This window comes from Anoplopoma fimbria, chromosome 20, assembly GCF_027596085.1.
Source record: "Anoplopoma fimbria isolate UVic2021 breed Golden Eagle Sablefish chromosome 20, Afim_UVic_2022, whole genome shotgun sequence".
Lineage (NCBI taxonomy): Eukaryota > Metazoa > Chordata > Actinopteri > Perciformes > Anoplopomatidae > Anoplopoma > Anoplopoma fimbria.
In genome coordinates this window covers 17,287,320-17,314,289 of record NC_072468.1, presented here as the reverse complement: position 1 = coordinate 17,314,289, position 26,970 = coordinate 17,287,320, and the positions used below count along the sequence as shown (strand labels likewise).

Sequence of the window (26,970 nt, the reverse complement as noted above, 5' to 3'; positions counted from 1 at the left end):
AGACGGGAGCAAAATAATACACATCCTGATTTGGCGAGGACGAATGACAGCATCTGATGGTTCAAAGGCTTATGAGTGAGATTTATCCACACACTGTGGTCAGTCAGCTGGCCCTGCCGTTCCAGCACACACGTAGGGTGAGGGAGGTCGATTGCAGTTCTGCTCCCAGCCTGACACAGTTTGGGAAAACCCAGATCAGAGGACGAAGTAGGTGTCAGAGCCTCCGAGGTCTGGAAACGCCCATGGCTCCACCAAATCTTGGGGCACCGAGGAAGTGTGTGTGTGGGGGGGGCTGAGGTGGAAAGGCTGAATAGCAGGACGGTACTGGTGATCAAGGTGAGATGGTATCTGGAGGTTTATACTTAATGATCTAGGAAAAATTTAAGTGGAGGGGCACGAGACACGATGACTCTTAAGTGTTTGGAAAGTTCCAGACAGTTGGCTCAGTTTACTGACGTCTATGAAAAACTCCAAAGGTTACAAATCACGTCAAACAGGCCTCCTCTCATGTGTGGTCACTCAGATTGTTTAGTAAAATCTTTGTAGTGTAATCAGCCTCCCCAATAAAATGCCTTTATGGCCTTGAACCAACCGCTTTAAACACTATGTGAACTAATGTTGAAATGTTAAAAAAAACACAGGAAAACTATGATGAAATTAAAAAGAATTTGGAAATTAAGTAATTTATTTAAAGTTCTAATTGTTTTTTTGCAGCAAAACAATTCCATCCATCCATCTCTTCAGTATCACGCCCCCTGAACTTACTTTAAAAAATCTTTCGGTCCAACCAGAAGCTGCCTCTGTATGCAGGATGTTTATGTTTAGAGGTATATATTTTCAGTTCCCTCCCTTTAAGCCCCCAACACACACAAACACACACACACACACACAAACACAAACACACACACACACACACACACACACACACACACACACACACACACACACACACACACACACACACACACACACACACTTTCGCTCTTTGTCATTTACCTCCCTTTATTGCTCACGCCCGACGAGTGACAAAGCGCGTCTTTCGAAATGATTACAAAGCTAGACAGGTGAGCAAAGTGAATAAATTCTATTGATACGATGTATGTATTTCTATTTGACAGAGATTTCTTAAGATTACACACAGATACTATCAAATGAAACAAAAGTTTTTTGAAAAGTGCTGATACTTTGATACCGATTGAAAACATTCCTAGGTGAATTTTTATTAATAATTATTGCCGTGTACTGGTTTTGAGTGTTATCAGTTGAGGTTTCTGTACTAATGAATAACTCTCCTGGTTTCGCTAAAAGTTGTGAAACTGAGAGTGAGAAAAGAAGCAGTGAATGTTAGTCGTCGTCTGACTGTCCATCATTCACAAATGGTTAACCACAGGTTTTACATGAGTTTATTGAGCTAACTTTTTCAAACCGTAATTCATGTGTGAGTCATCTGACTAATAATACGTTAAATTATAATTATATGAGTGCCTTAACAGAATTGTCAGACTTTCCCTGGCTTAACAATTCTGAATGCTACTAAGATTATTTGTCACAAAAGATTTTGACTCACAAAACAGCAACACTTAAATAATTTGAAATGCTGACTGATAAAATCAAAGCACCAAGTTTTTGTAAATGGGTCTGGTCTTAAGATATTCTCTAGGTAAGCCGCCCACATTTCATTGGCAAATAAATATTTTTTTCCTTTTGTCTCAGTGTGCTTTTGCCCCGAAAAAAGTTCATCTACCATTACAAGAACATGCGCTGGGCAAGAGGCCGACATGAGACCTACCTCTGCTTTGTAGTGAAGAGGCGAGTGGGGCCAGACTCCTTATCCTTTGACTTTGGGCACCTCCGCAATCGCACTGGATGCCATGTAGAGGTAAGTGACGTGGGTCAAGATGAAGAAGCATTTGAGAAGAGCCTGTTCAGGGGAGTAAATAACAAGTGGAAGTAGGGTATAAGATTGTATCCCTGTTCTCTCTATAGCTGTTGTTCCTTCGCTACCTGGGAGCCTTGTGCCCTGGTTTGTGGGGTTGCGGAGACACTGGAGAGAAGAGGCTCAGTTACTCAATCACCTGGTTCTGCTCCTGGTCTCCCTGCGTAAACTGCTCCATCAGTTTGTCCCAGTTCCTCAGCCGGACGCCCAACCTTCGCCTCAGGATCTTCGTCTCTCGCCTTTACTTCTGCGACATGGAGAACAGCCGGGAAAGAGACGGCCTGAGGATGCTGAAAAAAGCCGGCGTGCAGATCACAGTCATGAGTTACAAAGGTGGAGGCATAAATTGGTGTATATGTGTTGGAGATATAAAGAGAGAGAGGACGTGTTATTTAAGAGCCAAAAACTACTGGAAAGTTGAGCAAGCCAAATTCCACCTAAAAAGCCATTGTTTTACTTATCCTGGTTGGTTTCTGTATGTCAAAAATGTTATAATTTATGACATTTTCCTCTGCCTTCAGACTTCTTCTATTGCTGGCATACCTTTGTGGATCGCAAGCAAAGCAACTTCAAGGCCTGGGAAGAGATGCACCGAAACTCTGTTCGCCTTGCCAGAAAACTCAACCGCATCCTCCAGGTAGAAGATTCATCATACTACATGTTTTTTTTTTTTCAATCAACAGGTGTAAGTCAAACTAATAATGATTTGTTTTAAAATTCTAATAATTATATGTTTTCTTTCTTTCTCAGCCTTGTGAAGCAGAAGATTTAAGGGATGCCTTCAAGCTTCTTGGACTGTGAAAATGACCTCTGACCTCTTCAGGTGTTAGAATTAAGTCTATTATTAAGTCTGTAGAGAAAAATACATGTTGGCATTAGTCCATCACTACAACTGCTAAAACTGGGAATGTGAAAAACTGAGAAAAATTGCTTGTGGCAAGGCTTGTAACGTTAGCTGCTGCTTGCTTATTCTGAAGCATTATGGATATATGAAATAAAACAATGAGATCATTTTGTGTTTTGTGTTGTTGATGTATCTACGTATGTGAGTTTTGGCATTTTGGCCATCGCCATTTTGATTTTTTGCAAACAGAAGTGACAAGAGAGGGTGAAGCTAAGTACAATCAAACTTTGAATAGGACATGTTTAGGGACAAAAAATGTTGCAATTCATTTTCATAAACTTAAAATAGTTCTAAGTTCTGAGACGAAAACGTAGACAAAATCCAGACTGGACAACAACGTGGCAGCGACCAGTCAATCACAAAGTTGCCACGCCCTAAAGCGTATCTGGCTTTATCATCTATTTAGCTCTAAATTGTACCATAAAATACCAAATCATCATGCTGTAATGGAGAAGACTTCAACATTAGACACCTGTTTAATACAATGTTTACTGAGGTAATAAATCAACTGAGAAGTATGGTGCGGTTCTCATAGACTTCTATACAATCTCACTTATTTTGCAACCAAAGTAGTTTAAAGCATTTACGGATTGGCTTCACTTTTCAGACCGGGAGATTGTCATCTGGTTCAAATTGAGGCATCAGAGGAATTGTACATTTAAGCCCCTTATACAAGTCAACACTATTTGTCACATTGGGTACGTTGTCTTACAGTCCCCAAGCCCAAACCAAAACTACTCATATCTACAGTACCAGTCAAAAGTTTGGACACACCTTCTCATTCAACTACTTTGAAGAATCTAAAATATAAAACATATTCTGGTTTGTTGAGCATGTGTTTGTTTACCACATAATTCCATATGCGTTCCTTCATAGTTTGGATGTCTTCAATATTAATCTACAATGTAGAAAATAATAAAAATAAAAATAAAGAAAAACCATTGAATGAGAAGGTGTGTCCAAACTTTTGACTGGTACTGTATAATTTAGCCATTTATTTATTTTCAAGTGATATTTGTATTATTTATTGTTATTGTATATACTGCCATATGTTCAGGTTGGGGGAAGGTTCATTTATGTATGTAAATTGTGTTAAATGTATAAAACCAATAAATATACAGTACCAGTCAAAAGTTTGGACACACCTTCTCACTCAACTACTTTGAAGAATCTAAAATATAAAACATATTCTGGTTTGTTGAGCATTTGTTTGTTTACCACATAATTCCATATGTGTTCCTTCATAGTTTGGATGTCTTCAATATTAATCTACAATGTAAAAAAAAAAAAAAAAAAAAAAAGAAAAACCATTGAATGAGAAGGTGTGTCAAAACTTCTGACTGGTACTGTATGTCACTTGATATATTTCTTGATTTCACTCTTCATGATGAGTAAAATCGGTGTATTTCCCCTTTAAGTGCATCACTGTCAGAGTACCAGTGAGGCTGGGTCGACAGTTTGTCTGCGCAAATACACCGTGTATTACGGTCACGTAGCCGTTAATGCCGCACGGACACGCCACTCGCCGTCACCACCACCACCACCACCACCACCGGCGTGCACCGACTGACTAAAAAAAGTCAAGATGGCGACCGAGGGTCAGGCTGAGTACGAGTCGGTCCTCTGTGTCAAACCAGAAGTCAGCGTTTACCGAATCCCACCCAGAGCATCCAACCGGGCCATCAGGTGAGTGAGAGCGGCACGCGGCGGCCCTGATGGCGAGGTTCCCGACCCAGCATCCGCGAGGAGCTGCAGCCGTTCGGAGCCGTTGCCTCGGCGACCTACAGCACCAACCGAGCTCATCCGTTAATCTCACGCGCAGAAGCGACGTTTTGTTTTTTTGTTTTTTTTTTTGGTGGGGGGTGCTGGTTGTTTTTGCTGTGTGTTTACAAGGTCATCATGGGAAATACGTCACTAATGGTTACGTTTACACCTGCACTGCGTTAGTACACTGAACAGGGACGGGGATGGATTGGCTACATACATGTGTTTATGCACGCTGTCGTCCAATGGCACACAGGATAAAAAAAACTGCTTACACTGCGTAAAGAGGTTTTATAGGACACCTCATTTTGCTTCACATATTCTCATTTTGCTGCTCTGACCTCCATAGGAGTATAAGGTAGTAACATTATAAGCAGAGCAGCATCCCTGAAGCTGAAAAGATGCATTGCTCAAGGACACTCCAGCAGGCTGGAGGCTGTAGGATGACAAGAGGCTTTACATCAAACTGAAAGACTGTGTTGTCCTGTCCGACATCTTATGAATGCATATAAGTGGCCATGCAGGAGAGCTGTTGTGTTGCTTAAAAAAAAAAAGGTTATCATTGCATTGTTTATCCCACCTTTCATTGGCTGGTGCTCCGGCTGCATCTGAGTGGACATCACACCAACCAAACAGTAGCACAGGCCTGATTCCCATGAGACACATGATTGGTTAACCAGTGACCATATGTACAGTGAGTAAGGGTGATGATGTAATATATCAGCCTTAGGTCTGATGCCTTAGTCACGTTCTGTTTACATAAAAAAAAAAGTTAAAATTGCCAGAATATAACGTCAGGGTGTCTGAGTGTTGGAAAAAATCATAACGGACACGTGCACCCAAATCACAAATCTCCTGTTTTTCTTGCACCTACATCACACTACATCTCCCTGACTGCTTGTGTGTGTGTGTGTGTGTGTGTGTGTTTGTGTTTGTCCCAGGGCTGCTGATTGGAAGCTGGACTCTCCCGACTGGACGGGACGCATGCGTGTGACGGCCCGGGGAAAAGCAGCCTACGTGAAATTGGAAGACAAAATATCTGGTGAGAAAAGAAGCAGACAGAATGGTGCCGTTGTTTACCGGCCCTGTCGCTGTTGTAGATCATTTCACCGTGTCCGCCATCGCCTTCTCTGTTACTCATCTGCTCCAAGGTGACCCAGCCCACGTCCAAGCTTGCAGTTTATTTTGAAGCAGACAGGGTGGTAATCTCTTTCTGTCTGTGCCAGTACACTTCAGGTATTGGCATGCTTGTTGTCCTCAGATCATACTTTATATTTCCCCTTTTTTATATTATCTGAATCTTGGAAGATAGAACTATCTCTACAAGCATCAGCCAACTATTTAATGTCTGTCCCTGTTTTGAAACTGAAACTATCTTTTAGTGTCTCTTCATGATCCAAATTCCCACTGGACCATTTTACCGAAAAGACAATGAACATATTTATTTTGTTCTAACCTACAGGGGAGCTGTTTGCCCAGGCACCAGTGGACGAGTACCCTGGCCTCACAGTGGAAACAGTCAGTGACTCAAGCCGTTACTTTGTGCTCCGCATCCAGGACGACAACGGTGGGTAAACTGTTTGTTGCTAAGCTATAAATATTTGGTAAATGTGCTCATTATTTAGAATACATTTGAAAGCCATTAAAACGCTTTAATTGTAGGGTTGAGATTATTGTGAGGTTTAATGTGTGTTCTGTTTGTAATACATTGCACATCTGCTACTAAACTCCATCCTTTTGTTTGTTGTGTGTATTCCTCTCTCAGGCCGCAGTGCGTTCATAGGCATCGGGTTTGGAGACCGAGGAGATGCCTTTGACTTCAATGTTGCACTTCAGGACCACTTCAAGTACGCAGCTGCTTCATAGTTTGTCATGAATCATAACCAACTCAGCAGTGAATTTATTTATTCTAGTTTATGAAACTCTATTGTCATAATTTACTCGTCTTCTCCAGGTGGGTGAAACAGGAAGATGAGTTTAAGAAGCAGGCGCAGACTCCAGACACCACCCCTAAACTGGACCTGGGCTTCAAAGAGGGACAGACTATAACTCTCAATATAGGGGTAACCTGATTTTCATAGCTTGGAACATTAGTGGAACAGCAAAATTGCTTACAGTGTGATGATTGAACCCCACAAATGTATACAACAGTTTTAACATTTTTAACCACCTCCATTGATATGTTTTCTCTGCAGTCTTGACCAGCAAAATGTGTTTAATTCCACACTCACTCACCCTGATTTTGTACCTTTCCAGCAATCAAAAAAGAAGGACAGGTCTCGCCCGCAGAGTTCAGGTGGATTTGGGCTTCTTCCACCTCCTCCTGGGGGCAAGTTAGCTCCACCTCCTTCATCCAGATCTACCAATCATAACACACAGCCATCTGCAGGAGGAAGTGACACCGGTAGGTAATAATAAAAACACTACAGTGTGGAAAGCAGGCGAGTTCAGGCCCGCCGTGTGTCTTGCCTGTGCCCAGGACAAGATGATTACCAATGTAATGTGTAAATATGTGGATTGCACTTATAACCAGCATATGCCATTTTTACATGTCAGTAAGGCGACAGCAACAAAGACAGGTGCAGAGATGCTGTAAACATTTAGTTTAACAACAGATTTATCTAACATTTTGACTGATTTCTTTTTAGCAACCACAATTTAAGTTAAGGAAGACTAATATTGTTGTTTCGCTCACCAACTGTTGTTCCTGCTCAGCCTGCTTTAGTTTAGTGTAGTCCATTTTATATTCCACAATTTCAGAGTAAAACAATTTAAAAAGTAAGAGGAGCACCCCATTACCAAACAAGCTGTTATTTTATGTTTTGAACCTCACATATGAAATGCATTCAGTCTCATATTATGGCCTCCTTTTAATTTGAGAAATTTTTGATTGACATGAGTTATAATCAATCATCGTTAGGGAGAAGGGAGGTCTTACTCATGTTGATGACATCATCATTGACATTGACACAGCAATTTGTGTATTTGGTTGTCTGACAGCAGTCTTTGAGGGTTGTGATAGCCCATTTATTTAATATTTTATCTTTGGTTATTTGATACAGATATGATGATTCGTATGCTAAAACGTGTTTTCCATTGCGCCTGAAAGGGTTTTATGCTTGAACAAGGTTTCTGGTAAGGTTCTGATTTAGGCAGTTTATTGTTGAATTGGTTGGGTTTTAAATTGAGTTTGAGCTTGAAACTAGAGCCTTGTGTTGTGTTTTCTCAATTTGGAAATATATACATCGTGATCTCCACATATGAAGCTCTCCTGTTATTCTATATTGATTAATCCATGATCACAAGAAAGTTATTTGATAGCTTGTTTTATCAAGATAACACAATAATATATGTATGTCAAGATCACAAACTGTGGAAAAAATGTTTAGATCACACAAATTGTTGTTCTTTTGGCCAACATATCTATCAGTAAGCCCAGCATTGTTCTCATAACTGGTACTGTGGAGACAGCTCCACCCAATCTTAAATCAATCTGAGTCTAGATGTCAAAATCAGTTTTTTGGAAGTCTAAAGGAAGGTTAAATGTTTAACAATATGGCCCCAATGATCCATTGCATTGCAGCTTTACATCCACGGTCAACCTGCAGGTTGTTGTACATCGGTGCAGCTGTTTCATTTACAGTCGGGGATAGATTGTTACCTCAGAAGTCATACAGAATGAAAGTTCATGTTAATGGTCAGAGGAAAGTTATTTCGATGTTGAAAGCTTGTCTTTCCTTGGCCCCATTGGGGGCTGTTGTAAAGCTGTTTCCAGTGCAGAACATGTATCCACAGTCTTTACAATGAAAGTGGTGAGAGCGATGTTATGCTGACCTTTAGGAGTACAAGCCAAAACTATGACAGATCAACTCCAGTTGTAAAATTATGGAATTTTCCCGTCCTGTCTGGCCCTCTGTAGTGAAGACTTCTTCTGCCCTGATCATTGAAATCACACTGAGGAACTCTCAAAACTAAAATTGTTTTCTACTCGCCCCCATTGGTGTCTCGTCATGTACAGTTACTGTTTTATGTGCTGAGGTTGGAACTACTCTCTACTAAATACTATCCATTTAATGCCGTCAATAAAAGTTGTGTTGATTATCCAGAGTACATTGGAGGCTTTTGAAAGACTCATTGCTTATCAATTTCAAATGTAACTTTTTAATGGTTTTAGTTGCACAAATGAAATCCCATTCACTTCCATGTGGCTTGGTGGTCGCAGAGGTTTCAGAGGCCAATATATCAAAACCTCAGCATAAGATCTGCATGTTAAGATACCACTAGTTGAAGTAGGATAGTATTTCAGAGATGCATAATGTTTCTGTTTTATTTTTTAACAACCAGGTTGTTTGCTTGATCTGGACGCCAGTAACTCAAACTCAGCGGCTCCGTCAGACTCCACCACCACAGCCAGCTCTGATCTGTGGGGAGACTTCGACTCTGTGTCCTCAAAGTGAGAATGGGGTACACTTTGTTTTCCTTCCTCTTATATCTCTCTGTAAATGTATGCAGCACTTTTTGCATTTTTTCCCCGTTATTGGGGTCCCGTTTCTCTCCCTGCCAAGCAGGTTAACCCCCTGTACTAGTTTGTTTATTTAAGTTCAGACTCTCATGGCTTTTGGTCTTAACCAGACACCAGACCTCACAGTCCAGTCTTAATTTAGGACATCACCCTCTCCATCCCTCTTGGGTGTCCTAATTCCTCTCCTTCTGTATATTAACTCTCTTGTTTCCATTTTCCTGTTTGAATTCTGCTTTTGCCCATTTTCTCCTAATCTTAATGTTTTATTTGCTGATTTCTATCGTAGAGTATACATAATAGACATACAAGCAACTGAGACATAATCTGAAACATCTGATGATGAAATCTAACTAAATATGATAATGAATGAATTTTCTGTACAGAGAATATTTATTTTAAATGTATATATCATCAGTAGTTTGTAATTACTGTCATTGGTGTTGTCACCTGTAAGTTCTGTTGCTTATTTTATCTCCCAAGTCCCCAGCAGTGGGACTGACTATATGCACTGACTGGCGGCCCACTCTGTCTATGTAGTTAGTGATAAAGTCTGCATTTAAGCAGGGATTGTTTAAATAGACCTACACTGCTGATCAAAAGTTTGGAATCACCTATTTTAAGAGGCACAAAGAGCGTGTAATTTAGACACCAAATGTATTAATGACATTTGAAATACTTTTGGCGCCAAAAGAGGAATAATTATATGATTAAAACGTATGTTTAGTCGGCGCGGTGCTTGCATTTGGGCTCTAAATATATGGGTAGCCGTATTTCTTTGGGCCCTCTGCAGTCGACTCAGCTGAAGAGGTTTAAACCGTGATTTGTCAGTCCATAGTATGCTCAGCTGATATTCCAATAGTGCTAACCCTAATTAACTGACCTTCTATTTCTATTGTGACGTTTTAAGAAGAGCTTTGCTGAAGCAACTAACCGTTTATATTCCAGCATGTTATAGGCTTTATTGTGCACTGAAACAGGAACCTGTTCATATTTAAATCTGCAGGCATTTTAACACTAAGCTTCCAGTTTCATTAGCCAAGGACTGATCATTTCTTCTACTCTTTTTCAACAGTTGCTCAGATGGATCTTTGTCTTTTTCTGCCCTAACAATTGTTCAGCGTTTTGTTTTACATGTACAAAACATTACTTTTTTTTTTGCAAACCTTTCATATCAAATAACATCTATTTGTAAAGAGGACATGCTCCAACCTAAAAGCATGAATTTAACTGTAACGTATCTAGCTTTTTTGGCAGGTGATCTTAAACTTTTGAACAGCAGTGTAGAATAACCGTCTACCACACAATGATTTTACTTGAAAGAAGCTGATTTACAGATTAGTGGTGCTCTGTAGCTCTCTCTAGTGGCTCCGCAGCATCATTTTGAGAGGAGATGCCAGCTGCAGCTGTTGAACACATATTTCATTGGGGATGGGTCCTTGGCACTGTCTGCATTGTTTTAACTGTAAAACAGTGCAAAGAGACCGGGAAGTAGGAATGTTTGATGCGATTGGGTGTTGGCAAAAGAAAGAGAGGCATCAAGCACTTTTATCTTTGCCTCAAGGGGAAACAGAAGATTTAGTCCTTGTTATGTCATCTTTACTCAGCCCAGCTGTTAAAGCTGCGACTGGTGAGTCATTTAGGTCACGACCTCTCTCCTCCTCAATGAATAGGTCTGTGTCTTTGCACTGTCCCGTCTGTCTGGGGAGAGCTTCATCTCCTTAATTCTTTATAAGAAGGTGGTCAGGTCGCAGACCTCAAACACAGCATGTTGTTCTATACAAACTGAGTTTTAACCGTAAACTTCAATTCAATGCTAAGATGTAACGTCGTTAATGGTATTCTGATGCAGACGAATGCAACCTGGGACCAAGCTATCTGTGTTTGATGCAGTGTTTTGTTGTGATATAGTAATGTACAGAGAGATGGAATATGTTGCACTGATATCACATGTGTTGTGGTGATGATGATGAATATGGATAATGATTGGAACACACATAGATTGTGTGAGTGTTAAGCTCTAAACAATGTTTGTCAGTGTTTGTTTACTGTTTAAATTATATGCATCTCTCCCAAATGTGACTTGTTATTCAAACTGTATATGTGTATGTAAATGTATATGCAAAGAAAAACATAAAGATATCACTCAGTGAACATAACTTTAATTTGGGTTTTTTTCTCCTGAATAAACAGAGCGAAAAATAACAAATCAATAAACAAATAACTCATGAACAAATGTAGTTATGTGTTGTTTTTTTTATACTTTAATGCACAACATAGTGGATTGTCAATGAGTACACAGAGTGGTTCGTTTTTTGTACAATAGAATGACTCAGTGCTGCTATAGGTCTATGACTACAGTACCTCAAATGGATGATCGTAAACAATGTAAGACATGATATGTGTCCAAAAACACACAGAAGATATGAGCTCCAATATTCACACATAAAATACTAATACATAAACATAGATATGACTCAGCACATGTGCGTATGTGTGAAAGAGAAAAAGACTCCCAGGTGTTGAGTTGTGGATTTACGGTGTTATGGGCTGTTTTTATGATGACGTCCCTGGCTTGTGTCTCTAAGAGAGGCTCCATCCTCACAGGTGGTCACATCGCCATCCGGGGCCCCATCAGGCCTTGTTTGCCCAGGTTTTGGGGTTGCTACGGCGATTGCGACATCGTTTCCTATTAGATGACCTCTCAACGCGCCTGGGCCACCCGGACAACCCTCTGCACAGTTCGGCTGTAATGTGCAAAGAGACATATCATTTCTGTAAATGTATGATCACGTATCCACAAGCTTGTTTTACTAGCAGAGTGTCCCACCTTTCAGATACTCATCCTGCTGGCACACGGTCCTTGAACAGATCTCGTTGTTGATCACGTAGACACGAGAAAGGCTGCATAAGAAACAGGAGATCACATCATGAGTTTACTAAAAGAGCTGTAGTGAAAGTTTAACTAGTTGTGGAATGTTACCAAGTACAATTTCCAAAACTCCCTCTAATAATTACATCTATATAATCAAAACACTGACACACGCTATTACGCCACATAATGAGTGTTAAGTAATGCTAAATTATGCTAATATTCTTGGACATAAAAGCCCTGAACTGATCTATCCAATCAGCTTATTATTATGAGCAATAGCGTCTGCAATTATCCCTGTTTCCTGCCAACGTTAGAATAGTTTAGGCTTATTTCACGACAGTTTTCCTTGTTTTCTGTTTTTGCCGCTGCTCTTTATACTGTTTTAGCAACAGTTGAATAAAAATCTGATGACTTTTGAGGGTTGTACACCTAAGCTGACTGGATCGCTGAATATCAAATTTGATCAAATCCTATCCCACACATGGTTTAACTTTTCATCGTGTATTTTTTCATTGTTGTGTCACTACTTTTACTTTAGTAAAAGGTCTGAGTATTTTTTTCCACTTCTGATCTGCGTACTACTTCATGTGTGTTTAAGAAACAGTCATGGTTGATGCCAAAATGTGACACATTCACTCCTAAGAACTGGTGTTTGTAGAAAGATCGCAGACCACCTGTAGAGACAAAGAGCACCAATACATCTCCTGATGGGCTTGTGAACCGAGTACATCCTGGTGCAGGGATACATCTCCTCCCTACAGTCTGCAGAGAAAAAGAAAAAACATATTTAAACTTGATCAACCACAATGACAAGATGAACCACCTAAAGCCCTCAGTTCATGTGACCTCCTGAGAGGCAATTTAGAGGTCATCTCCAATCTGCTGTCACTCACTGTCTGGCAAGGAGCCTTCAGGTGCCGGAGTGATCTCTAGAGGAGACAAAACAAGATCAGATTGAGAAAATACCAGTGACCTATTGCAATGACTCACAGACTGACAGATGCCATGCACTGTAACCTGTCCTGGTCTAAACGTGTGACTTATGAGGAGAAGAGCATTACCAGTCTGCAGGTCCTGGGCTACTGCTCCGAGCGCTGTGGAACAGAAACCACATGAGGGGAGTGTTTCGCAGCATAAAAACAAACACACAGCGACTCAACCGTAATTAAACAAGATGATTTGTGTGTCCTGTTTGGCAGCGTTACCGTGGAAACCGCAGAGGAGCAGGACCACTGGAAGTCTGCCCATTCCTTCAACTTGTAAGAGTTTGAGCTTTACGAGGCTGCAGGAAACCGAGGAGGAAAAGAGTCGGGATGATTTAACAGAGTGGAACTGTTCAATATCCTCACTCAGGATTTTTGTTGCTGTTTATGTTTCCTTTAATCTCACTGCATATAAATGCTCCCAGGTCACTGTAATGTTTTCCCTGAGGTTTTGCTCCAGCTAAAAACACAGAGAGTAGTGCTGTGTTTTGGATAAGTTGTCATCGTTATAGAGGAGCGTCTGATGTCATTTTGCTGTGGAATAATCTGTGTTACTGTTTCTTTCTGTAGACTGTTGGACTGCTTGTAAAACGCTAGATAAAGAAGCAGAGGAGAAACTGCAAGAGAGAGTTTTAAATTACACTTTAAAAACATTTTATTCCTCTAAAAATGTGTCTTTTTCTCCTTGCCTTCACTCCTTTTCTTACTCTTTCTCCTTCCCTCTCCCGCCCTGCATCATTCCTCTCGTGATGTGTCAGTGTGATTTTGGAGTCCAAGACGTGAGTTCTCTCAAAAGAATGTGTTTTTTTGTGCCCTATTCGAGCGCCCCTCCGCCCCTCCTCTGATACAGTTGCACATTCTTTTCCAGCTTTCTTTTCATAGAACATATTACTGCTCTCCAACTGTACGATCATCACAAAGCCCCTCAGATAATTGACAGTTTGGTCACAAATTGTGCCTTTTTGTGCTCTGATAATCCCAGAGTCAAACATTTGCAATTATTGAATGTAAAACTCTGGATTGTCTTGTTTAACTCACATGCCTCTGTGGATCTGTTTGTGAGAACGGCATGTTTTTCACTGCTTTTACTTAATGAACTCTGCATGCGAACACAATTAACGATACAATGAAATATAGATTCTGAAGTGAATCAGCCAAGCATTCACTCTTGCATTTCATTGCATATCATTAATAGGAAATATCCTTCCATTAATATCTTTGATGTGAGATATCCTGCATGTGCCGATGCTCCTCTGTGTATTTCCTACAGTATGAGATGAAATTAGAGTAAAAAGCAGTATAATTAACTCATACTCACAACTTTTGCTGTCGTCCACAACTGCTGTAGTTTTTATGAATCTTCTGTCTTCCCTTGTTTCCCCTCCTTACCTCACCTCCCTCCTCCTCCTCCTCCTCCTCCTTGTCTTACAAACCATCACAGTTTTCTTTACTTTTTTTGTCCTGCCCCAATCTGGTAAAACAATGTAGAATGCAGCTTCAATCTGATGAGTTCTTCCTCTTTGGTTAACACACAAGCCTATATATTGCTCTTCTTGAGCAGACATTTTATTAGACAGATATTCATACAGTCCTGTATCTTAGTGTCTCATTACCACACAAAGCAAAAATATTTGTATGGCAGTTTCTTTTGTTCATTAAATAGGCTTGTTTGCATTTGTTAACTGACAGAGACCTTTGAAATCTTAAGACCCAAAGTTTTATAAACACATAAGTAAACACTAACTGTCTAATTTCAGATAATGAGGTAAGAGATGCAGGCTTGTCTGAATACATTTGCTACTCATTTCTTACTTAAGTTTCTCCTGGAATCTGCTTGGATTTGTATGGAGAAAATTAAATAATGACGCAATTGCAAGACACAAATACCCACGAGACATCCATCCATAATGGGCCTCATATTTGACTTTTGCACTACTTAATTTAAGCAGCAGGTGGAGCAGTGCACATAGAATATGGTCTCTGGCCTCAACATACAATCATATGCAGGGATCAGTCAAAAACAATGAATGAACTGATAGAACAGCTAATGCTGCTAAGTGAGCCAAGGCCTAGAGGATTAGCCATCCTGACCCAGGGTCGCTCTGCAGTAATGATCAGCCACAGTCCCGTGTTTTAAACACGTTGCACCTCACCAAGTCATGTGTTGCACATTCTGTACATCCATGACCTGTACTCCCAATGGCACACAGTTTATTTAGTGTTCATTTAGTGCTGAAATGATTGGTAATTGGTTGACATGACTCTTAAAAATATTAACTGATCAATTGTTTAAGTCATTGATAAAGCAAAAACACCAAACATTCTGTTTTATATTGATGTAAATGTATACTGTCGGAAAAAAGACACATTTGAACAGGAAGTGATGATGGGTTTTTTTTTCTATACATTTTCTAGAATAAACTACCAATCAATGAATGCCAAATACAAATACAAACAATTGTTTCATAATGTGCAGCTTTAAATTATTGCTACAGGAATAAATCTTACTTACAAAACTTCAGTTAAAGAATTTAAAAAGGAATTTGAGGAGATCATGTCTGCATGGCATTATTATACTTAATTTATTCCTTTGAGTGTTTTTGGAATATTGTGCATTAACAGTCAATGCCTTTAATAATAAGGTAAGCACATTTTTCTGCAAACATTTTTGCTCAGTTGACCTCAATAGAAAAATAATGTCAAAGAGTTTTCATCCATGATAAGAAGCCTAAGGTACTCAGCTACTCATCTGCTCTTCTTTGTTGTCTCTTGACGCTATTTCTAAACGAAAACTTTGACCAGCAGTAGTAACAGAAGGGTATTAAATCTTGCACAATTTAATAAATTAATGATCATGCTGAACAAATCTTGCAGAGAGTTTTTGTTTGCATGTTTGTAGTTAAACATTTGTTCTATCTGACCCACAATTCCTTTTGAGTTTACTTAAGCTATCCTTAAAATACCCCAAATGGTATCTATGCGAAGATGAAAGTGACTATCAAGGCTATGGTTCCTGAACCTTTGTCTCAGAGGCTGTTTGTGTTGAAAAGACATTTTTCATTGGGACCGTTATAGCTGCATTGAAAGGGAAACCTGACTCTGCTTGGACTTGGCTAATATAAATATTGCTCCACATTCCGTTGAAGTCACAACTCTCACTGGCCCTCACCCTACTGTAGGCCATGTCAGTCCAAGAGGGAGACACTCATCATCCCCTTGACATATCGGGGCTAGAGGGACTCCAGGGTGAGCGCCTGTGGGGTTGGCCCTAACAAGGTCGACTGGGCGAGGCCGATGACAGCTTGACAGATGGAGGCCGTATAAGCAAAAGAGAGGAGGAGATGAGCCAAGAGGGACGATCAGTGTTTTGAACACATCAACCTGACTGCTCAGGTTGTGGGGTGATCTAAAAAGAATGGTTAAGGAAAACATGCCAGATAGTAAACACATGATAATCTCTAGACTCGTTTATTAGTTAGACGGCATTTCAAGAGGCATGCCAGCTCTGCAATACTCTCCCACCGACCTCCTTCTCACCCCAACACTCCTCCCTCTCATTTCTTCTCTCTTACTGTTTAGCTGGTAGCTGTACTGCTGTGTAGCTGTACTGCTGCTTTCTGTGCATGAAAACACACACACACACACACACACACACACACACACACACACACACACACACACACACACACACACACACACACACACACACACACACACACACACACACACACACACACACACACACACACACACACACACACACACTGCAGCAAGTGAACTCTCCCATTAACACTTTTGGATTCTCGGTAAATACTCACTCATGATGTATTACAAATGAGATCCAGTGTTGCTTGTCAGTGCCTGTCACTCTGCTAAAGTGATGATTTGAGGCTCTTCTGATTAATCAGTATCATCACTCTCGATCCTGTTTAAGCATTTAAAATAGCTGAACCTTAACAAGCAGCCAGGTGACAGAAAAAGTTGTTGGTGTAGGTGGAAAATCAGTTTGTGATGACCCAAGTGTTCTGTTCGCTGCAGGGATACATTTCAGACATTCGGCCATATGAACTCTTTATTTGCTCCACACTGCCCATTAATCTGGCTCTTATATCGGTGTCTTTATTTGCAGCTACATCTTTTATCAAATATCTGTCTAAATATCGGTTACACCTAACTTCATTTTCCAGCTGCCAGTCTCCGCATCCTTCATCCATGCCACCTGCGATAATCTGTATTGCGTGAGAGAGAAACATTTGTGTTAAAGAACTCGAAACTCTCCTCTTAAGTAACAAGCAAGGGAACTCACTTTATATAAAAATATAGAACATACCTCATCATTTATAGGCAGTGAATGTGACACCATGCCTTCACAAAGTGTAAACAACATAAAATCTGAATTTTGCTGACATTACAAATCTAAATCTGATGATCTCGGGTTTCCAGATTTGCGAGTTTGTTTTTCATCTTCACAAATGTCTAAAGGTCTGTCGTGACTTGGAAGTACAAACAAGACTTAAAGTGAAATGAGCTGCATCTCTTCGACATTGCGGTTGGATTTTGATGAGGACCTGCGTGTTTAGCTGTCCTTGTTTCTCCTGTTTTCATCATCCATGTGATCTGTCCTCATGGACCATGAGCAGATTTGCACCTCGCTCAGCATCTTTCTGTTGGCACTCTATTGTCTCATTAGTCCGCACCATGTGTTACCATTTGTCAGGCTGTGGTCCTCCATTGACCCCACCCGAGTGTCACATGAGCCTTGTGTCCTCTGTTTCCTGGTAAACAGCGCATCCCAAACAGTGGTTACCATAGGAGATAGTGTTTTAATAAGCATACTTTAGTTTGGGACACAGCTAAAGAAGCTGTACTTAGTTGTTACCGGAGAAGAGAAAGGTCCAGGGCGGGAGTGAATGAAGGGGAGACAGCTGTCAAAGTAGACATGACCACAGAAGCGAAGATGAAAGGGAAAGACAAGGGCCTAAGTGGCATGAGTGGAGAAACACAGGACGAAAGCTAATCAGCAAGAGGGTCAGGGACAAAAAAGAGAGCAGAGACGAGGGAGTTAACCAGCAAGATGGGTCACAGTGTCCCATCATATCCCAGTTACAGGCCTGCAGGCGCCAATGGCAGCCTGACTTTTGCATTTGGAGGTCTGTGGAGTGCGGATAGTCAGAGGAAGGTGATGATATGCATGGTGTGTAAATAGATGGGTCTGGGATCTATTTATAAGTCCATCTGGAGTGGCCCTTAGCAGGGGTTAGCACAGGCCCTACTGAGGTACACACTGTCACCCACACTGCACATTAGCAGCTTGCTACCAACAGGGATACACTCCAACTTGAAATTGAGACATTGTGCACACTGCAATGTGAAGTTAAAGTTAATTTCTATAATGCATTTTACATTTACTTATTGCAGTGGTGGAAAAATATTGTGAACTAAACTTTAAAGTTGTATTTTCTTGCTGCCTCTTTGCATCTACAGTGGTAGACCGTTGTTAACATCCTAGCATGATTCAGTGGTGGCAGAAGTGTGCAAAGTGGCTATAAGCGATACCCAAGCATTCTTTTGGAGGCACTGCATCAGGGAATGCAGGTGATTTTTCAACGGGTTATTGTCCTGTGTGACAGATCTAGGACAACTGTCCTTACTTACAGCATAGAGATCAACCTGTCATGCGTGCAGATTTCACGTGAGGTTAGTTTAACAGTCAACACGTCAACCAATCATGTATCCAAGTACAGTACAGTATAATATTCTATTATAAAGGTAATTTTAGCTTCAATGTGGACTTTTTTTTAATTGTTTAAACTGACATATTTTATGTATAATTTACTTCTTGATTGTTTGCAGTACTTTTACTATTTATTTATTTATTTATTTTTACTGTCTTTTCCACACTGTTATGCACTAGACAGCATGACAAATTCCTTGTATGTGAAAACCTACTTGGCAATAACCTCTGATTCTGATATCTTGTTTTCCCGTTGCAGGTAGTACTATGTCCTGGATTTGCATCACATAGACGTGGAAGATGATCATGCTGGTATCACTATCGGGTTGTATTGTTCAGTCCAATTTTAGATGTGCTTCGTCCGCAGCACCTGTTGCTTCAACGAGTCAAAGATGTCCCTTCTTTCCATATGTACACTTTCTAGAGTCTCTTGTAAAGGTTTCATAGGTTGTCAATGATTATTTAAAAATAACTGATTTTATTATTTACAAGATGCAATTTTGTTATTGTTTTATTATTATTAAAACATTACATAACTATTGACAAGGTTTATTAAGTTTAAAACAGGTATCTTGTCTGGTCAATTGCACTTATCAAATCAAATTTAATTTAATTTTGTATTGTTACATTATTACGCTTATCATTACATTTATTTTTAATTCATAATTCATAATTTATAAACCCTTAATTACTTTTGTTTTGAATTGTTTAGCTTTGAATGATCAAGATGTCTTCTGATACCTTCCTGTCCTGCATCAGAAACATTTATATTTTAATCAAAAAGATCAGCGAGGTCAAGTTGCATCGGGGTCTTGAAGTGACAATAAAAGTAGTAGAGCAGCAGTGGGGGGGTTGTCCTCACAGTGCAGTGTTTTGGTGTTTTCAGAGGTTAAACTCCATATTTACAATTCTATATTAACCAAGAAGTATTATTCTTGAAATGCAAATTATTTGAATTGTGTAATAAGAGACACATCTGTTATTGTGCTCCATTTATTACATTTACTTGATACGATACTGAATGTGTAACTCATGAACTGCTTCTCATGAGAAGTAAAATACAAGTAGTTTATTGTTAATAGTTAATAGCTAATTGTGATACAGATGTTTAAAGGCACTAATACAGCTTTTAATTCCAAACTTTACTTGTATTTTTATGGACACACATATCCACATATATACACACAGAATAATACACAATAACAACGGAAGTGGTAACTTTAATAAGGAAATTTATAAAAATGGTATGAAAATATAGCACCTTATAGAATATACGTTTGTACTAGATCTAAATCTTGAACCATACACAAAAATCAACATGTTACATTCATTCAAAACCTATAACATTTTATAAAATCCAAAGCTTATCTCTCCCCTCTTCCTTCCCTCACAAGCTCTTCTTCTACTCCTCCTCCATCTCTTATTTTTCTGGCCTCCTTCTCCGCCTCGTCTGCCTTCCTCTTCTCCTCGATCTCTGTCTCCGTCAGCCACGGCCCTCCCAGGTAGCTCAGGATCTCTTCGGGACTCCCTCTGTGTTTGGGCTCAGGGTGGAGCAGCTCCTTGAAAAGAGTCATCACTAGTGGGCTGAGGCCCTCAAACTGTGAGGGAGGAGGGTTGTCCCTTTGGTTCTCCTGCATGATTGTATAACTGTCTATTTCCTCCTCACCCCTCCACTCACCTTCTCTCATCTTCTCCTCCTTTTCAGCCTCACGGTAAAACCATTCCGTGAATCTACGATAGCCGCGGTCGTCGCTGGTGCTCTCCTCCCAGGGGAAGCAGCTGGTTAAGAGGCAATAGACGAGTACACCAAGGGCCCAGCTGTCGATACATGGCTCCACCGTTATCCAAATGTCCTCCATCCCCTCCTCGGTCCCATCCCACTCCTTCTGAGCCTCCTTGGCAGGTTCCACCTCAGGAGTGCAGAAGGGAGACTCGTACCAGACGGCACGAACGGTGGAGCCAATGGCCCGGGAGAGGCCAAAGTCACCTAGTTTGACCCAGCGACAGGAACTGTCACACAGGAAGATGTTCTCAGGTTTGATGTCGCGGTGGACGAAGCCCAGGGAGTGGAGATGTGTAACGGCACCGCTCAGCTGGGCCATCACCCTCTGGACGCGCTCTTCATCCACCCCGACCTAAAAGAAAAGGATAGTCTGGGTCAGTTGCCTCAACATCAGAAAACCATCTCTTTATTACTTATTACAGCATCACCTATTTTTCATTAAAAATGAGGTGCGGTCGGAACATTGTTGGCACAAAGATGAACAAAATCTGTGTCACCAAAATGGTTGTTGACGCTCTTGGAAACCCTCACTTACATGAGAGCAGGGTGCCCTTCTTCTTATCAGTACTCTATTATGTTACTGGCAGTGACACAAACACAGAGGAGGGCGAGCTGGAAGCCCTTATCAAACTTGTCTCAAGTTTTGCTGACATAAATGAGAGCTCAAATAGGGCAAGGTCAGCAGTTACATTTTCCCTAAAATCCCTATGAGAAAGCCACACTGCAAACATTAAGTCTAGGCATTTTGAGAAGCTACTATAACTAATGGATGGATGGGAATTAGTAGGCTATAGATGTAGTGGTTGCAACCCAACCAAACATTCAAGCTGTTGTTTTGCTGAAACTAGAGGAAAAAATCCATCTTTTCTGGTTAGGATGGACACACCATGCTGGGCATTATCAGCCCATTTCATGCCGCAAATCAGCCAAACTGACCTCTGACACTATCACACTGTAGAGGTCACCGTATAGACCAGCTTGCTGGGCAAAGACATAGTAGGACGGCGTGGAAAAGAAGATGCCCACGGCCCTTGTCAGAGAAGGATGGGTGCAGTAGGAAAGTGAGAGATTGTATTCACGCAGGAAAGAGGTGAGCGAGGTAGACTGACGAGGGAAGAACTTCAGAGCCATAGGGGTTCCTGAAGGGGATGAAGCAAGACAACATGTGTTGAACATTACACCATCTAAACAGCTTTGGTATAAAAACTGTCATCAGTGATGGTATGTGAAAGTTGTCCATCAGTGACACTGTGAACAAATATAACTTCCCCTAAGGGAGACTCTGTTACACAGCTACTACCTAGATGCAGAAACTCTATCTCAGAGAACGTCCCAAAGCACTTCATTAGAGCAACAGAAGTGCAAAAGGTTAAGTGAATACTATCAAAAGACAGATCTCTTCTCACGTTACTGCACCACTCTCCCACATGACATGTGCAGTCTAAAGAAGGATAAAGTGCTGCAATGGACATTTACCATTTCACCCATTTCAGATTTGGCAGTAGAATTGTAAAGGCATTATTTAATATACTAGGATCGGGAAATTTGAATGGCAATTTCATACACTCTTGCAGACTCACTGAATTGAGATGGTCAAAACCTTTGACCTTGAATCTTGTACTAACCTCTCTTTCTATGTACGGCTAACATGACCTTTCCGTAGGATCCCTCTCCTAGGAGCTTTACCACCTGGAAGTGATCGGATACCTTCAGACTGGGCATGGACTGCGCTGACAGGAAACATCGCTCGTCAAGTTCCTGAGCTGCTGCAGCCTGGTGACACACACACACACACACACACACACACACACACACACACACACACACACACACACACACACACACACACACACACACACACACACACACACACACAACACACAAACACAAACAAATCCATAATTATATTCATGATACCGATGATTGGTTCAGATGCGTCAAAAAGAAAGAAGATCCACAGCTTGACAGAATGAAGTCTGAATCTGTCACCTGAACCTTCTGCACAACTGTCAATCTCAAATATGTCCCTAATAGTATTCTCATGAGGTTTGTTGTTTTCTTTAATTTCATTCATTCTTTGCTTGCATACTCCAAATCAGAGTTAAATAACCATCCACATGCCATCCCAGCAGAGATTAGTGGAACATGTATTGTGTTATGTATTCACTTTCTGCAGCTCTGGCATGATCTCCATTGTCCTATAGGAAGGATAAACTTCAGACGTCATCAACCCAATGTCTTATCAGGGCGATCAGAACACTTGGCGCTGTCACTCAGTTTCCACCATCATTCACATTCATGATGACCTTTGATGTAGATCCCCCACCAAATACCCGAGCAAATTAGGAAGGCTGAGACCAGTTACTGCAGGCACACAGCTTAACACAAAAGATAAAACGATAACGTATTTTTACTTGTGACCTTCCACTTGTTGCGTAACTAAGCTTGATGGTCAACTGATATTCATTCTGATTAAATTACACCTGTTTCTCTCTCTGCAATCAAATGTAACATTTCTGGTGATTATTGCAGTAATATCATAATAATTAGTTTTTCTGATTTGGATTAAGATGATAAGACTGATTATGAAAATGTCCAATCACCAATAAATCTCTGAAAGTGATATGAGATCAAATGATGACACGTGACTCTTTAGATTTTTTTTCTGTCACTTGATGACAGCAGCTTTAAAACTGGATCTCAGTTATGAGTTACTGGTCAACAAACAAATTGATCTAATGTGCAGCCAAATATAAGACTGCAGATTTCAGCCAGTCTGAGTGTGCTGTTTGGCACAGATGTTACCAAGACGACACTTTTTTAAACAGAGCCGATGATGGTCGCTTCAGGATCAATGGTGTACAGTTTAATGTAGCTCTATCTGTGAACCAATAAGACATTTTGAGAAAACGGTGCAATTGAGCCATTTCCAAATGCAAAGAGAGTAACATTTCCAAACATGGCTTCTCTATAGGTAACCTTATTGTAAAAGTAACGCATCAACTTAAATGCTCTTTTATGTAACTGGTAACATGGACATAATAAAAGAGTGAATTATCTTTGTCTCAAGTTTCAAGTTCTTTATTGTTATAAAGACAGCAACCTCAGAGAAGTAGGCAATTAAATTGTAGATCCAGGCTCCCTCCAACAATGCTTATTTAAATACGTATATAAAGAAAAAATCACAGGTAAAAATGGCATGATGGATAGAAGTCTATCATGCCATTTTGCAGAAGTAAAATTTCAGTGATGCCTTGTTTATGTCCAATCATCTTCTCAGTTTTGAACTCAAGGCACAGTGTTAAATTCCTGAATTCAACTCTCAGTTGGGTTTCGTTCACAGAGTTGTTAACACTTGTCAGGGTTAACACATTATTACATTCTTCGTCAGCTCTTCATTTCACTCATGCCACATATAAAATGGTTATAGTTTATTACGTTTGGAGGCTCTGATACATTAACCATCCCAGATGCATCTAAAACATTTGCTGCACCAGGTGCGCCTTGATACTTGCTGTGTCCTTGTGAACTGAGGTGATTATTTATCAAACCCTATTAGTTAATGGCCCGTGGTATAAAGCGACAAGTGATCTGAGATTTTAAAAGGGGCTCTGCATGAGCTAAGCCATTAACAAATTTGAAGTCCAACACAAGTGCTCAACATTACAAGCTGAAAATCCTCTTAACGACGTTGTCTATCAAACCTTTGCAGCCTCACAGTAATTTTGCAATATAAATGCCTCAATGCATTTGTGCCATTTCTGCATGTCATCTCATCATATAGCAGCAAAACAACTTTTAATATGATACTTAAAACCCCAACGGTTTGCACACACAGGACATAATTGCATGTTTTAGTTGCCATTGATTTTGTTAGAATTTTTGTGGCACACTGAGGATTTTATGAACTGAATTTTATGAAACATTTTGCAGCTGGATTCATGCTTGCAGGAATAAAGTTCAATACTTACTGTCATTTTCTGTTCAGTTGGTTGATCTCTGCTCACTTTCTCCTGACTCTTTACAGCATCTAAAGATTTAAACTCCTGGCAAACTGCTGCCACTGAAGCTAGCTTTACTGTTCTGTGCTGGAGCTCAACTGTATGCCCTCTGCTAGGCTGACAATCGAATTGGAATTGAAGCTTTTATTTTCCCCTTTGCTCCGTAGGTCCATTCAGGAGTGCAGCAGCTTTATAGAGGCGGCTCATAGATGTTTGCATGAGACCTGGATATTGACTGTGTGCTTCACACACACTCTGGACTCCCTCCCTCTCTTTTCCTTCTCTTGAGCCAGCTCTCTTTCTCTCTCTCTGCGTCTCTCCTGTTATGCTGGCAAATACGCGTGAACCAGCTACAAGGCATTTGAAACCTCTCTCTCTCTCTGCTCCCCCCCCACCCCCCACCTCCTACTACATAGCAGTGTTAATATACCACCATTTCCAATCTGTCAGTCAGACTGACCACATTAACCCATCGCTCTTCTCCTCAGCTGTCACTTACTTTCTGCAAATCCAAATACACCCTCCTCCTCCTCCTCCTCCTCCTCCTCCTCCTCCTCCTCCTCTTTCCATGTCTCTCACTCTTTCTCACCCTCTCAGCCAGACTGAGTCAGGAATTCCCCACACAGTGTAGGATCTCTAATTTAATCAACAGGTATGTGGGAACGATCGGAATAGGCCAAAAGGCTGTACCCGTGATCCCTGAATGATGCTGAATTGCAAATTTCCCCGCTGCGGGACTAATAAAGGATTATCTTATTTTATTTTATGCTGGGATTACTGGGTACAGTTAAGCATGACACTTTATTGTCCAATATCACTGTTCTTTCTTTCTGTACTAATCTAACTCTGAAAGAGGATGTCAATTTAATTTCCCAATGACATCCTCTAAACTTTTGAGTCAACACGAAGAACATCTTCAAGGTGCTATTTTTCTTTTCATTATCAGTCAACTATTTTCCCTCATCTTCCACTATATTGTCATGAAACCCATCTTGCTTTATCTCTTTGGCCTACCATCATGCACTGACACAGCTAACAGCTGATACCATGCTTTACAAAACACCTTCACTCTGTGTTATGCTGTCTACATGCCAGCTCTGTTTCCTACAGCTGCAGGTCAGGCCTCATCTCCAGCTCCCATAGGCTCAACACCCTCCTCCTCTTTCTGTCCACTTAGATTTCCCTTGGTACAACATACTACAGGACTATTCTTTCCACTAGCCCAATGGCTGCTTGTTATGTAACACAAACATTGGCTGCCATCACAACGGCAGGTCCCCGCTCAGGTTACTATCCCTGCTGTGGCTAGCCATGGCCAACATTGACTTCCAATGTTTGTGCTCGCACCATAGGGTCCTTTGGCCCCTGCTGTGACAACCTCTCCAACACCAGAACTAGACTTTCAACGTGTTCACGAAGGTTACTGCCAAGACAGTGTCACTTTCATTCACAAATGCAGGGCGTAAAACCCACACACGTAAAGTTTAGAGGCACACAAGCATATGCTACATGAATGTGGATTCATCAAGAGTAATGCACATATGCACAAGAGCAGACACTCAGGACAGCTTCGATGACAGTTACTGTCAAGTTACATAATGTACGCCTTTGCTATTTGGTTACACGTTCGTATTTTTGAATGCTTTTGAGTACTAAAAAAGGAAATTGTTAATGCTAACGCGACAGATGAGATGGTCCTCTCTTTCAACTCTTGCACTTTAGATATATTACATACTAGTACAACACACATGATATATAAGCTGAGAGAAGATTGCAAGATTTATTCCTTGTGGTCTACATCAATTGAAATAATATATAATTTCAGAAGATTATCCATTAACTAAATCCATTAGTTAATGGATAATCCATTAACTAAATATCCATTAACTAAATATATTAATACTTTAGTTATAACTTATTTTGCAATTCATCTCCTACAAATAACAATGTCTAGTTACAAAAATATGATTAGATCCGACCCCAAATGTCTCATTCAACTCACTGAATATAATATGACATATAAAAAAAGCATACTTTTGAAAGACAAGGAACATCATGTTGCGGTTTTGGTTAAAATTATAAAGTAGAGATGCACATACAGAAGCACAGAGATATATGAGCATCATCTGGACCAGATTTGACTGCTGAATTAGATTTGTTTCTCATTAGTTCATCTGGGAATCATTCTGTTTGGCTAATATTTGCATCAAATTTTCATTGTGGGTCAAGCTAATGTATCTTTCTACATCCACAAACTGATGATCTAAATGATTAGAATATATATTTTGCAATTTACCTGGAGATTTAGATGTTTGATTTGATATTACACTGCAGAACATTTATTTTGTGTTCTTGGAGAACCATGCCGTCTCAAACTACTCAACAGAGTAGGGGCAGTGAAAATAAAGGAAATATAAATTTGCTCTGTGACATAACAGGGGAACAACACATGTCAAAATAGCTTTGATGTC

General features: G+C 40.4%; 4 protein-coding genes across 6 annotated transcripts; 2 read left to right on the top strand and 2 right to left on the bottom strand.

Annotated features, from left to right (window-relative positions):
* Positions 1-1,044: 1,044 nt before the first annotated feature.
* Positions 1,045-2,764, top strand: aicda (activation-induced cytidine deaminase). The gene is made up of 5 exons (XM_054622385.1): positions 1,045-1,064; positions 1,714-1,879; positions 1,987-2,269; positions 2,458-2,573; positions 2,687-2,764. Exons 1-5 carry the CDS (start codon positions 1,045-1,047, stop codon positions 2,735-2,737), a joined length of 636 nt encoding a protein of 211 aa, XP_054478360.1. The 3' UTR covers positions 2,738-2,764.
* Positions 2,765-4,297: 1,533 nt separating this feature from the next.
* LOC129109268 (adaptin ear-binding coat-associated protein 1-like) lies at positions 4,298-11,125 on the top strand. Of its 3 annotated transcripts, none has more exons than XM_054621298.1 (8): positions 4,298-4,526; positions 5,546-5,646; positions 6,067-6,171; positions 6,370-6,451; positions 6,559-6,667; positions 6,861-7,008; positions 8,949-9,057; positions 10,199-11,125. In XM_054621298.1, exons 1-8 carry the CDS (start codon positions 4,426-4,428, stop codon positions 10,413-10,415), a joined length of 972 nt encoding a protein of 323 aa, XP_054477273.1. In that variant the 5' UTR covers positions 4,298-4,425; the 3' UTR covers positions 10,416-11,125. The 3 variants fall into 3 exon arrangements, with proteins under 3 accessions (XP_054477273.1, XP_054477275.1, XP_054477274.1); XM_054621300.1 differs by having other exon boundaries at positions 8,949-9,068; positions 10,199-10,255; XM_054621299.1 differs by having other exon boundaries at positions 8,949-10,290.
* A 148-nt stretch (positions 11,126-11,273) lies between these two features.
* mfap5 (microfibril associated protein 5) lies at positions 11,274-14,367 on the bottom strand. The gene is made up of 7 exons (XM_054621301.1): positions 14,300-14,367; positions 13,204-13,280; positions 13,060-13,092; positions 12,892-12,927; positions 12,673-12,760; positions 11,954-12,027; positions 11,274-11,870 (listed from the first exon to the last, which is right to left on the bottom strand). The coding sequence occupies exons 2-7, from the start codon at positions 13,244-13,246 to the stop codon at positions 11,758-11,760; spliced, it is 387 nt and encodes a 128-aa protein (XP_054477276.1). The 5' UTR covers positions 13,247-13,280; positions 14,300-14,367; the 3' UTR covers positions 11,274-11,757.
* Positions 14,368-20,079: 5,712 nt separating this feature from the next.
* sbk3 (SH3 domain binding kinase family, member 3) lies at positions 20,080-22,692 on the bottom strand. The gene is made up of 4 exons (XM_054621331.1): positions 22,666-22,692; positions 22,124-22,271; positions 21,435-21,637; positions 20,080-20,850 (listed from the first exon to the last, which is right to left on the bottom strand). The coding sequence occupies exons 1-4, from the start codon at positions 22,690-22,692 to the stop codon at positions 20,080-20,082; spliced, it is 1,149 nt and encodes a 382-aa protein (XP_054477306.1).
* Between the last annotated feature and the right edge of the window lie 4,278 nt (positions 22,693-26,970).

Coding starts and splice junctions, on each gene's coding strand:
- mfap5 (XM_054621301.1), bottom strand. CDS start 13,246: ATGGGCAGACTTCCAGTGGTCCTGCTCCTCTGCGGTTTCCACG. Junction 12,761..12,891: donor TGAAGGCTCCTTGCCAGACA/GTGAGTGACAGC, acceptor TTTTCTCTGCAG/ACTGTAGGGAGGAGATGTAT. Junction 12,028..12,672: donor GGTGCTCTTTGTCTCTACAG/GTGGTCTGCGAT, acceptor TTTCTTATGCAG/CCTTTCTCGTGTCTACGTGA.
- aicda (XM_054622385.1), top strand. CDS start 1,045: ATGATTACAAAGCTAGACAG. Junction 1,065..1,713: donor ATGATTACAAAGCTAGACAG/GTGAGCAAAGTG, acceptor CTTTTGTCTCAG/TGTGCTTTTGCCCCGAAAAA. Junction 2,270..2,457: donor CACAGTCATGAGTTACAAAG/GTGGAGGCATAA, acceptor CTCTGCCTTCAG/ACTTCTTCTATTGCTGGCAT.
- LOC129109268 (XM_054621298.1), top strand. CDS start 4,426: ATGGCGACCGAGGGTCAGGCTGAGTACGAGTCGGTCCTCTGTGTCAAA. Junction 6,452..6,558: donor GCACTTCAGGACCACTTCAA/GTACGCAGCTGC, acceptor CGTCTTCTCCAG/GTGGGTGAAACAGGAAGATG. Junction 9,058..10,198: donor TTCGACTCTGTGTCCTCAAA/GTGAGAATGGGG, acceptor CTTTTTCAACAG/TTGCTCAGATGGATCTTTGT.
- sbk3 (XM_054621331.1), bottom strand. CDS start 22,692: ATGGAGATCATGCCAGAGCTGCAGAAA. Junction 22,272..22,665: donor TCATGCCAGAGCTGCAGAAA/GTGAATACATAA, acceptor GTGTGTCACCAG/GCTGCAGCAGCTCAGGAACT. Junction 20,851..21,434: donor ACAGTGTGATAGTGTCAGAG/GTCAGTTTGGCT, acceptor CTTTTCTTTTAG/GTCGGGGTGGATGAAGAGCG.